Genomic DNA, 12128 nt, shown 5'->3' with positions numbered 1-12128 from the left:
AATGTTGGAGGAGTTCAGAACCAGGGGTCACAGTTTAAGAATAAGGGGTCGGCCATTTAGAACAGAGATAAGGAAAAACTTTTTCAGTCAGAGAGTTGTAAATCTGTGGAATTCTCTGCCTCAGAAGGCAGTGGAGGCCAATTCTCTGGATGCTTTCAAGAGAGAGCTAGATAGAGCTCTTAATGATAGCGGAGTCAGGGGGTATGGGGAAAAGGCAGGAACGGGGTACTGATTGTGAATGATCAGCCATGATCACATTGAATGGCGGTGCTGGTTCGAAGGGCTGAATGGCCTACTCCTGCACCTATTGTCTATTGTCTATTGAGTGGCCGGATTGAGACTGGTCCTAGATTATGCTGGTGGCCTTGCCAAGGCAGCATGAAGTATAGATGAAGTCCATGGAAGGGAGGTTGATTTGCGTGATGGTCTAGGCTACGTCCACAACTATCTGCAATATCTCGCAGTCTTGGATGGAGCTGTTCCCAAACCATGCAGTGATGCATCCTGACGGTTGTTGGAGACATGCCAAACTTCCTAAACCTTCTAAGGAAGTAGAGGCATTGGTGTTCTTTCTTGGCTATTGCTTCGATGTTGGCTGTTCCAGGTCAAATTGCTGGTTTAGTGAAGGGGAGTTAGTGGAGTTACTTCACCAACCCATGAACTAGTAATGGAATCACCTATTTTCAAAAGTTCCTAACATTCCCAACTGCTTTAGGGATATTCATGAACTATGGTAGGTTCAGTCCCTCATAGAGACAACAGCTACATTCAGAACTAATGCCAGCAGAACCTAAAGTTTGAGGGCTTTGTTTCATGTCTTTAAATAACGGAATATTTATCATCTTCAGATCGCACTTTCTTCTTGACAAGTTGTGTTAAACAGTAACAGATTTTTGCCTTGTCTTTAGTGTATTAACACAAGCTTGTGGAATGGATTAGTAATGACCAGAGGACATTTTCCATACCGCACAGGTCCAGCAACAAAAACCTTCCCTATTCATGTGATGTGCTCATCTTTCTGATCAACATTATCATTCAGTGGGTTTGGGTTCCCAGAGTTTATGGAGTAAACATACTACTTCCTGATAAATGTGGATATTGTTCCTCCCTCATAGTCCTGACACCCTTTATGAGCCCTGAAATGTTCTATTTTCACCGTCAGCTGCTTGACACATCTGTTGCTTTTGAGAAGCACTGGTTTCAATCCAGCCACAATCTGGCCCTTCCTCAAGACCATCTTAACACGGAAGCAGCCAAGGATTTGATTGTGATTATCTGTGGCAACGTAATTGTTGCAATCCATTGCTTCACAAAGCCAATCATGCAAGTTCCTCACAAGACTATGTTTGTATTCACACATTTACTACCTACTTTGATCGCAGTTGCTTCAATATTGCACCGACTACAGGTGATATTAATGAATGAATTTCCTCCAGAGCCAGGAGTTTAGACATCAGTTGTGGCAGTCCAGGTTGTCCTTGACCTTAAAAGAGGTGACACGGCCACATTTTCAACTATTGTGATATTTAATTCTCCACCTCAAAATACTAAAAGTGGAGGAAATCACAGGCAATCTTCATCTCAGTAGCAAAATGTTCAATCATTAATGTTGTTGGTAGGCAACCTGTAATCAAGGATGAGTCACACCCTGGCCACTCCCTCTTCTCCCCTCTCCCATCAGGCAAAAAAGTATAGAAGTATGAAAACGCAAACCTCCAGATTCAGGGACAGTTTCTTCCCAGATTTATCAGATAAATGAACCATCCTACCACAACTAGAGAGCTGTCCTGAACTACTATCTACCTCATTGGTGACCCTCGGACTATTCTTGATCAAACTTTGCTGGCTTAACCTTGCACTAAATGTTAGTTCCTTATCATGTATCTATACCCTGTAATCGATTGCAATCATGTATTGTCTTTCTGCTGACTGGATAGCACACAACAAAAACTTTTCACTGTACCTTGGTACATGTGACAATAAAGTAAACTAAACTAAAGGTATTTACTACATTGTTCAGGCAGTTTAGGACAGTCTTCTTCAAAACCAATATGTTGATTTAATGTCATTTGATTTTACTTTTGTTTACACAGGAATCTTAACTTCTAGGATGTTCTAAATGGAAGTTGTGATACCATGGAGATGGGCTGCTGCCAACTTTATTAATCTTTTTAAGATATAATGACTGCCAGGAAGCCATTAAATTACATCTTTCAATGTAGCCTAAGTGTTTCCTGTAAAAGCCTTAAGCCAATGGCAACCACAGGATTATACACTTTCCTTGCTTTCCTAATGTATTGCAACTAATGTGCTCTGAAGGAAGTAAAACTAATGACAATCTTGGCCACAGGCTACCTAATGGGGTTGAGATTGTCTTTAGCAATTATTCCTTTGTTAAGAAAGAGAGTGCTCTGCATATAGAAGCCAGACACATTGCCAGAGGTTTTGACACCAAGCGAGGAAGGACATATCCTGGCCAGTGATGACAGTACAAAGAGAGCCTGGAATCTTTCATGTTGAGTGTTTTCAGCATTATTAACTAGTCTCTTTAACAGAATTTTGGAGGAGTTATTTTGCTGCACAGTTCTTGGACCTCCCAGACACAGCATTCCAGTTACCCAGTGAATTCCAATATTTTGAACTAATTTCCCTCTCTGGCACATCATTCCAAATAATCATCACACTCTGAGGAATAGTGCACTCTGCAAAATATTTAGAAATTAACTTTTCGTGTATTTAAATTATTTCATGAGTTCATACATTGGGTGGAATGACTGACAATACGGGTGTGGTGTGTGAGTGATAAAATAAGGATGTTGCCCGTGGATGTGAAAAGGTACTTGAGATTCTGAGTAGTTGGTGGTCCTGTGGGTGGTTTGTAAAACCAGAGAATTGTGAATAGGTAAGAGATGTAAGATCAGAAATAGAGAGCAATGCAGTTTGTCTGAAAATACTTTGTATTTGTGTAATCTGAGCAGTATGATGTGGTCGGTATATTTGAGAAAACAAGGGTTCAGAGAGAGGATGGTGCATGAAGAAGGTGGTGTGTGTAATAGATCGAAGCTGGTGTGTGAGGTTGTAGATGGTGAATGGTCATAGCATAATAGAATATGCAGCACACAAGTAGGTAATTTGGCCATTTTGATTTTGCTCTTTGTTAGAATCGTCCACTTTGTCTCACTATTTTACACTTTCCAAAAAATCCTTAAAGAATTTGCCCAATTCTCTCAGTGGGTTTTGATTCTGGTTAACCATCCCTCTGAGCTTTAAAGACTCACCAGGCATGTCAAGCATCACTCTGTGTCTCCTGACCCTCACCACCTCCAGACCCTCCCACTTCAATATCAGCAGATCCTCCCCAGAATGTCAGACTCTTTGTTGTGTCTTCAATTCCTCTTTCCATCATACAGTCCCTTCAGAGTCTACTCAGTGCATCCAGACAGTTTCTTCATAACCACACCTCCAGATACTACTACAGAAACATCCAGACCTAATTTAGTACCTCCCGGTATCACAGTGCCTCAGGCCTTCCCTATTAAATCTATGGCCTTGCCTCTGTTCTAAAGCCCACAGTCATAGAAACATAGAAAATATAGAAAAAATAGGTGCAGAAGTAGGTCATTTGGCCCTTCGAGCCAGCACCGCCATTCAATATGATGATGGCTGATCATCTAAAATCAGTACCATCTTCCTGCTTTTTTCCCCCATATCCCTTGATTCCTGTAGCCCGAAGAGCTAAATCTAACTCTCCCATTGAAAACATCAAGTAAATTGGCCTCCACTGCCTTCTGTGGCAGAGAATTCCACAGATTCACAACTCTCTGGGTGAAAAGGTTTTTCCTCATCATGGTCCTAAATGGCCTACCCCTTATTCTTAAACTGTGACCCCTGGTTCTGGACTCCCCCAACACCGGGAACATTTTTCCTGCATCTAGCCTGTCCAATCCTTTAAGAATTTTATGTGTTTCTATAAGATCCCCTCATCCTTCTAAATTCCAGTGAACACAAGCCCAGTCGACCCATTCTTACACCATATGTCAGTCCCGCCATCCTGGGAATTAACCTGGTGAACCTACGATGCACTCCCTCAATAGCAGTAATGACCTTCCTCAAATTAGGAGACCAAAATTGCACACAATACTCCAGGTGCAGTCTCACTGGGGCCCTGTTCTTGGAAGTTCATCAGTTATAGATTCTTACCTCCCTTTTCCAGTATTTCCAGCCCTTGTAGAGACTATCTTCATTATCACTGGACTCTCTCAGTATTACTAGGCTCTCCCAGCTAACATCATGGCCTTATTTGAGCCTTCAAGGCTCCCTGGAATCCCCAGGCACTTTTCAGTTTTGTTAGATCTGTGCTTCTTGAACCGTGATAATATCTACCAGTTCTTCCCAGTGCTTCCAGACCCACATGTTCATCATCTTTAATCCATTTCCTGCCCTTGTCATGTCTTCTTCCCTGAATCTCAATGGATATTCCTTGAATAAGAGTTCAATTTTATCAACATGTTATAGTACTGGCTCTCAAGGTTTCTTTCACAGTACAATATACAGGTCTGATACTTTGAGGGATGGTTTTGCTGTAGACCAAAGATTTATCTTATCTCTCAATACATGGAACTTGCTAGCAATTGTGAACCATTCCATCTGACAAATTGCATGCATTTCCCATCTCAAATGTCAGCAAGTTTGGGACTTAAGCACAGATGCAGAACTTCTGAACTTGATGGCCATTGTGTGATTCCACGCTGCACTTGAGTGGAATTCGTCGGTGGAACAAGAATTTGATGAACTCCATGGTATATAATTTGGAGTGTATGGTAATTTAGAACCAGTGCTGGAACACTGAGCCGATTCATTGAAGTTTGAGGAAGAATGTTAAGATTGTGTTAATGTCAGATTTTCTTTTCACATTGTGTTTGTTTGATGCCTATAATTAGTTAAGTGTGTTTGTAGTTGTTTCAAATGCATGTGGTGTTTTGATATTCTCTTCTGAAATTTGGCTCCATTGACTTTAGTGATAGAATTTCAGACACAGAGTTCAACATACATATGTTAATGCATTGTGCATTTAACACATGCAATTGTGTACAAATTTCTGTACCCTTTATGTTTATGTTACGATCAAACCAAGTGGTTGACTGACATGGAGAATTTGCAGTGATCTTTTTCATAGCATTTAGAGATCTATATTAACATGCTAACATGATAACATGCTACTTTCCATACAGGAACATACAAAAGAAGAGCTGGACATATGGAAAATTGTACGAGTTAGTGAGGACTTCAGGGTTATAGCCCTGGGTCTACCGGTACCAAGATATCCTGGAAACCCTCTGGATCCTCCGCTTCGTTCAAGATTTCAGGCCAGGGACATTTATTTCCTGCCTTTTCGGGTAATTTTGACTTATTCATGTGATATGGTTTCAGTGTCTTTACCATGATTTTTTAATTGGGCACAAATTAGAATGATGCTACCGTGATTTAATGTACTTTTATGGTGGAATCTATTTGCATGCTATAAACAATTCATAGTCCACATAACTAGATAAAACAGTTTTCTTCACTTTGCATGAAAATAATTATTGAATGGTTTTGCTCATAACATCATGCACCACACAAACAGGCTCTTTGGTTTGCCAAATCCATACAACCATCAAGTAACAACTTATACTAATCCTACACTAATCCCATTTTGTTTTCCCAAAATTCCCATCAACTACCCCAAGATTCTACCACGCAACTAAGCTTGGCCAATTTAACCTGTTTGTCATTGAGATGTGGGCGGAAACTGGTACACCTGGAGGAAACACACAGGGAGAACGTGCAAACGCCACACAGGCAGCACCAGAGGTCAGGATTGAACCTGGTTTGCTAAAGCTGTGAGGTAGCAGCTCCACTAGTTGTGCCACCGTGCTGTCCCTAACTATAACTCTTTAAATTTGCTTGACTTGGAAGACCAAGACATTGCTTACTCTTCAGTTGATTTAAACAGGGCGGCACGGTGACGCAATGGTAGAGTTGTTGCCTTACAATGCTTACAGCGCCAGAGACCCGGGGTCGATCTCGACTACAGGTGCTGTCTGTACGGGGTTTGTACGTTCTCCCCTTGACCGCGTGGGTTTTCTCCGAGATCTTCAGTTTCCTCCCACACTCCAAAGACGTACAGGTTTGTAGGTAAATTGTCTTGGTATAAATGTAAATTGTCCCTAGTGTGTTGGATAGTGTTAGTGTGCCGAGATCGCTGGTCATGCGGACACAGTGGGCCGAAGGGCCTATTTCCGCTCCGTATCTCTAAACTGAACTAAAACTAAACCGAACTAAACATGTGAAGTAGCTCTTTTCTACACATCCATCCTCCAGATTGGCAGTTTCAAATTTCAGAGGTTAGTGAAGCTGGGAAGGGAATAAGGGTGAGAAGGAAGGATGAGGGTGATAAAAAGATAAAAATATGGATGGAAGAGAAAAGGATAGAAATAAAACTGGGAAAAAAATGAAATTAATTTAGTAAAGAGGAAGAGAGGATTAAATGACTGAAGAAGGGTCCTGATCCAAAACGTCGTCTGTTCATTCCCTCCACAGATGCTGCCTGCCATTCTGTGTTCCTCCAGCACTTTGTGTTTTGTTTGAGGAAGGATTAGATCATAATAGATGAAAATTGGTAGATACACGTAGTCAGACAGTGTATATTTTATGTTGAGTGCCTTGCTTTTTGTTAGTATCAAGTACTGACAACTGGAATCACGTCTGTGGAATTTGTTATTTTTAATGGAAGTTAGGTATTCCATTGGCTTTTTATGTGATGAAGGTGGGGGTATGTTAGAAAGAGGGTAGTCTACCTTTATGTCGGGAGTGGTGGTAGAAGTATTGGGATTAGTTTTTGGACTTTTGAGTATTCAGTGTATTTGGGTTCAAATTTGTGCCAATTATTGTGGGGTGAACTCAGTATTACTAACATCAGCACCAATGATGTTGCATATCTCTGCTGTAGATTATATCGCAGCAAGAATCTCCAGCTTCAGAAATTATGGCTTGTGGATATTTATATTCTGATTGGTTTGGGATAAATTTACACTAGACTTCACAGTTTGAACAAATTCTGTTTCATCCCATTTCAATTTTCATTCCTTTTCACTCATTTTTCCAGGACCAGTTGACAGCCTTGTATGCTATTGGACCAAATGTGCCCACTGAGAGGTATGGATTATAATATCATACCTATTATTTGTCAATATCATAAAACAAAAGTTGCGAGAAGTGTTAAGCAAGTTAGATAACATCTACAGATAGAGAATTAATTAATATTTCATATCCCTAACCTTCCTCGGAAGCTGCCCAATGAATTATCTATTAAGTAGTCAAGTGCTTAAGCAATTGACCCAGTATTGAGCTTTTTATAAGTAGACCACTTTTCTGAGTTATCTTCCTTGACGTCTTTTCCAATCTGGCTACATTAACTGTTTCAGTTCCAGATTCCCTGACATATAATTTGGTGAAGCGCAATGTCATGCATTTTTATCGAAGAAAGACAAAACAGCTTCTTTTTGATGCAAGATCAGAAGTGAACAAAGTTAGGTATTCCATATCCACATAGCACCATTTAAGTTTGGGCTAACAGTTAATCAAACCAGACTAAAGTGCTCCCTGGCGCCTGTCACATGATTTTGCCCCTTGACATTTTGCTCTCTGAAGTATTTGGAACCATTATCAACTCATTCCCATTTTCAAAGCACTTTCAGCAGTTTTTGGTGCATTTCTTGGAAAGTATCAAAACAATTGTCCACTGTGAAAATGTTTGTGAAAACTTCATCTTTATCACGTGCAACCCGATGTTAACCCAATAGATTGCTTTGAAGATACCAGGAATTATAACTAATATTTAGGAGGCATTACATGCAAGAACCAAGGAGATCATAGGATGGTTAAAACCTGTCTTTTAATTTTCTTTAAACATTTGCGTTTATTAGCTGTAAAAATATTGATGCCTGAAATAAAGTCAAGCATCATCCTATTAGATTTTAAATAGTTTATTTGTATTTTTATTGGATTTGGAGTGGCAATATATCATGAAAATGGGCATGCTAGATGACTAGTGACAGGGATTGGGCACAACATCAGACAAGGGCATTAAGTTACTGTCAGATAGTGCTGCACCCAGTGTGATATCTCAACAGCACTACTTTAAGATTTAACATCACTTGTGATAAGAGGATTGTTAAATATTCAAAATGTGGCTGAAAATTAAAATAGATGTTTTGCAGCATAAAACACAAAAGGTTAACCTGATCAATATCCTGCTCAGTTTATGACTAAAGCATTTTCTTCTTTGCCAGAATATCTCAGATGTTATCTTTTGCAACAACCCTCTGCACTCAAGAGTCCACAACTCTTGGTTTGCCTGAGTTTCCTGTGGATAATTTACCGGCTGTCATTAAAATCATGGTAGGTATAAATGATAGCTGAACAATCTTACACATTGAATTCACAAAATAATGTAACTAATGTTCTACTCTCTGACCAGGATGCATTCCCCATGATGTCTGCCCAGCAACTGCTCCATAGACTTTATCCACATGATTTAATGCTTGGGAAAGAAGGTAGACCTGGAGTGGAAGATACATTGAAAGTAAGTAGAACCATTACAGAAATGAAGCCTTAGTTATCATGACTGATTCACTGAGCAATTGGTCTCCAGTTACCCATTAAATCTAGCACTCCATTTAGAACAGCTGAGCAGTGACCTTAAGGTGTGGCATTAAACCTATCAGGTAGAGATTAAAGACATTGTGAAACTTATTCAGGAAGAAGTACAGAGGGGTCCTAATGAATAGAATAGAATAACCTTTATTGTCATCCAAAAACACGTTTTTGGACGAAATTACGTTACCCACAGTCAACAATGGGAGGCAATAAAAAAAGAAAGCAATAAAACACACAATCACAAAAACCAACATAAAACAAAAAAACATCCATCACAGTGAGTCTCCTCCAGTCACTTCCTCACTGTGATGGAAGGCCAGAATGTCTTTCTCTTCCCTGCCGCAGCGTGAACGGAGACAAGGCCCAGAAAAAAGGTCGCATCTCCGTTCGGAAGAGACAAATTTTATAGTCCCCCCCCCACACACATGGCACACAACCACAAAAAAAACTACATCACATGCAACTACTACACTTGCAATTAAGACAAAAAACAAAAAAACCTAAAAGACAAACGGACTGCAGGTGAGCCGCAGCTGCTGCGCAGCACCACCACACGAACAATAATGCATGTTTATTTAACAACCAATGTCACTAAAACAAGTTAGCTGATTGCAACATTCATGAACGTTGCTGTGCATATATCGGCTTAGACATACATTGATCAAGATCATAAAAGTGCTTTGAAAATGCAATCCTTTCAGCCTAAGGTGCAGCAATGTACTCTCACTCGTCTTGGCTTGACCAGAAAGTGAAATTTGCACATTGTAAATAATAAACTATGTTAACAGATAATCAAAGAGCATCTTAAAGCACCAGCATATTAGGCAGCTGAGATAATATCAGCAGATTATCAATGATATCAACAGATATGTTATTGCATTAAAATGTGTACATGGAAGATTTCAATGATTAAGCAATGATTATTTTCCATGTGCGCTATTCTATTTTTTTGCAGTTGATAAAAACAGACTCTTTCAATGGTGCTGAATTACTGACGTAATAAGCCATTGCATTGTCATGTATTTCCTGCTGATCAATATGTAGCGTGTATAATGTGGGAACGTGACTGTACTCGTTAGCAACTTTAATAATCGCAGATGAGTCAGTACCTTTATTTCAGCGATAATAACAATATTTTCAAACTTATTTCAAGCCCTCTGTGATCTCTGTAATCTCCTCTGACCTCTGGCCTTGCAAGATAAATAATGCTGCTCAGTTATAGGTTATTGATGGTCCCTGAATTCAATCACTCCACTATTGGCCACGTAAGCTCTGGAATTTCCTCCCTGCTTTACAAATATTCTTTCCATATTTATGCTCCTTAAAAACCTACCCCTACTTCATTTAATTTACTTCTCAAGGGAGGCAAAATCAAGCACAGAGCCACATCTTATAGCAGGGTGGAATTTCCAGAGGTTGAGGCTTAGGCAGCTGATAATAATAGCTGTTAACAAAGAGCAATAAACACCAAGATTATGATCAAATGTAAAACAAATATCATTTTAGATTAAAGTAATTGATGGGTAGTTGAGTAGTAGAACAAAAGTATTAGGCATGTGAAAATGTCCAGCAAATATCCCCTTCAAGTTGCCCACAATTCTGATGTAGATGTGCACTGCTTTTTGTTTCCCATCATGGGTCCAAATCCTGTAGCGTCTTCATGGCACGATATGCCACTTTAAGAAAGTAGCTCACGTACTACATCTTCTATTTGTGATAGGCCAGGAATCCTTGACCTCACAAAATAAATATCAGAAATTGGGGTGTTGTTGTTCCTGAAAGAAGTTCTGGATCAGAGCTGAGACTAGAACATGGTTATGGCAATTCCCCAGCTCTTCTGCTCGTGGCTTGTTCATCAAAACATAGGTTTCCTGAATTTCGCCTTCTCCTTTAATAGACAATAGGTGCAGGAGTAGGCCATTCAGCCCTTCGAGCCAGCACCGCCATTCAATGCGATCATGGCTGATCACTCTCAATCAGTACCCCGTTCCTGCCTTCTCCCCATACCCCCTCACTCCGCTATCCTTAAGAGCTCTATCCAGCTCTCTCTTGAAAGCATCCAACGAACTGGCCTCCACTGCCTTCTGAGGCAGAGAATTCCACACCATCACCATTCTCTGACTGAAAAAGTTCTTCCTCATCTCCGTTCTAAATGGCCTACCCCTTATTCTTAAACTGTGGCCCCTTGTTCTGGACTCCCCCAACATTGGGAACATGTTTCCTGCCTCTAATGTGTCCAATCCCCTAATTATCTTATATGTTTCAATAAGATCCCCCCTCATCCGTCTAAATTCCAGTGTATACAAGCCTAATTGCTCCAGCCTTCCAACATACGACAGTCCCGCCATTCCGGGAATTAACCTAGTGAACCTACGCTGCACGCCCTCAATAGCAATGTGTCGGCCTGGTCAGTAAGAATTCCTAAATAAATTTTCCATCATTAGTATTTGGGCAACCCTAAAAAGAAACAGGAAAAGCATGCATTCACATACATTTTGAGCATCATCAGGGTGTTGCAAAGTGCTGCTTTAATCAAGTAATAACCACTAAAGTGTAGACAAATAAATACAGCAAGGTTTCAGAAACACCAGTGGCCGCCTAACTGACTGACTAGACAATCAGCTCCTTGTAGTTTCCATTGTTAAATTTTTGTCATGTTGTCATGAATCTCTCTATGCAGCGGTGTAAAGTATTATCATACATCCTTAACTTTTAATATATCATATTCATCCATTTTACATACATGAGTTCATTAAATTACAACTTTTCTCTTTGCAAGACATCCACAGCACAAACTTATTCATACCTGATTACAATTTGGTTGATTAATTTGCTATTTACCCACAACATCTCTTCTCTGTTTTAAAGGTTAGTTCAAAAGGTAATGTTTCTTGCCCTCCAACCCCAGCTGTGTATTACCTCAACTAATGTAGAATTAAAAGTGAACACATTTGTGGGAATACTACATATTTTAAAAAAACTGTAATTACTATTCTAGCTGATTTATTGTCCCAGAAACCGCAATGACACGTCTGACCAGATAATGTTTAGAGCCTGATGTTTAGGGGAATTTAATGTTTTCAAAAAAATTAATGGATCTCCATGCTTATTTTGAATGGTGCATTGTAATCCCTTATATGCACTTTAACAAGCAAATAGAGTCCAGGCTTCAAATCTTATCAGAAAATGGTGATTCAGTTGGTAGCACACTTCCTTGGTATTATTGCATTGAATTCTCAGCCAGGATAATGGTTGAGAAACTAGAAAAGGAGGTTAAGTTAGTCAGATCACTTCCAACTGAGTCAAGATGATGCAATGTGAGCAGACCCATACATGAGCTGCTATTTCATTCAATGGGAGCAAGGAAATGACACTGTCAGGCGATTCTGATCATCTAATCACTTGGTTGGTTCTTTTTGTAGATTTGA

General features: G+C 39.8%; 1 protein-coding gene across 2 annotated transcripts in view; it reads left to right on the top strand.

Moving 5' to 3' along the window:
• The window catches only part of vwa8 (von Willebrand factor A domain containing 8), a 207607-nt gene that overhangs the window by 51596 nt on the left and 143883 nt on the right, over positions 1-12128 (top strand). For both annotated transcript variants that reach the window (XM_078409361.1, XM_078409360.1), the window contains exons 6-9: positions 5232-5396; positions 7148-7197; positions 8334-8442; positions 8522-8626. In XM_078409361.1, the coding sequence (XP_078265487.1) occupies positions 5232-5396; positions 7148-7197; positions 8334-8442; positions 8522-8626 (429 nt within the window). The remainder of the gene's footprint in view (positions 1-5231; positions 5397-7147; positions 7198-8333; positions 8443-8521; positions 8627-12128) is intronic.

The sequence above is a fragment of the Rhinoraja longicauda genome, chromosome 12, assembly GCF_053455715.1.
Source record: "Rhinoraja longicauda isolate Sanriku21f chromosome 12, sRhiLon1.1, whole genome shotgun sequence".
Lineage (NCBI taxonomy): Eukaryota > Metazoa > Chordata > Chondrichthyes > Rajiformes > Arhynchobatidae > Rhinoraja > Rhinoraja longicauda.
Note: the sequence above shows the minus strand (reverse complement) of the source record. Positions and strands in the feature narration are given on the sequence as shown.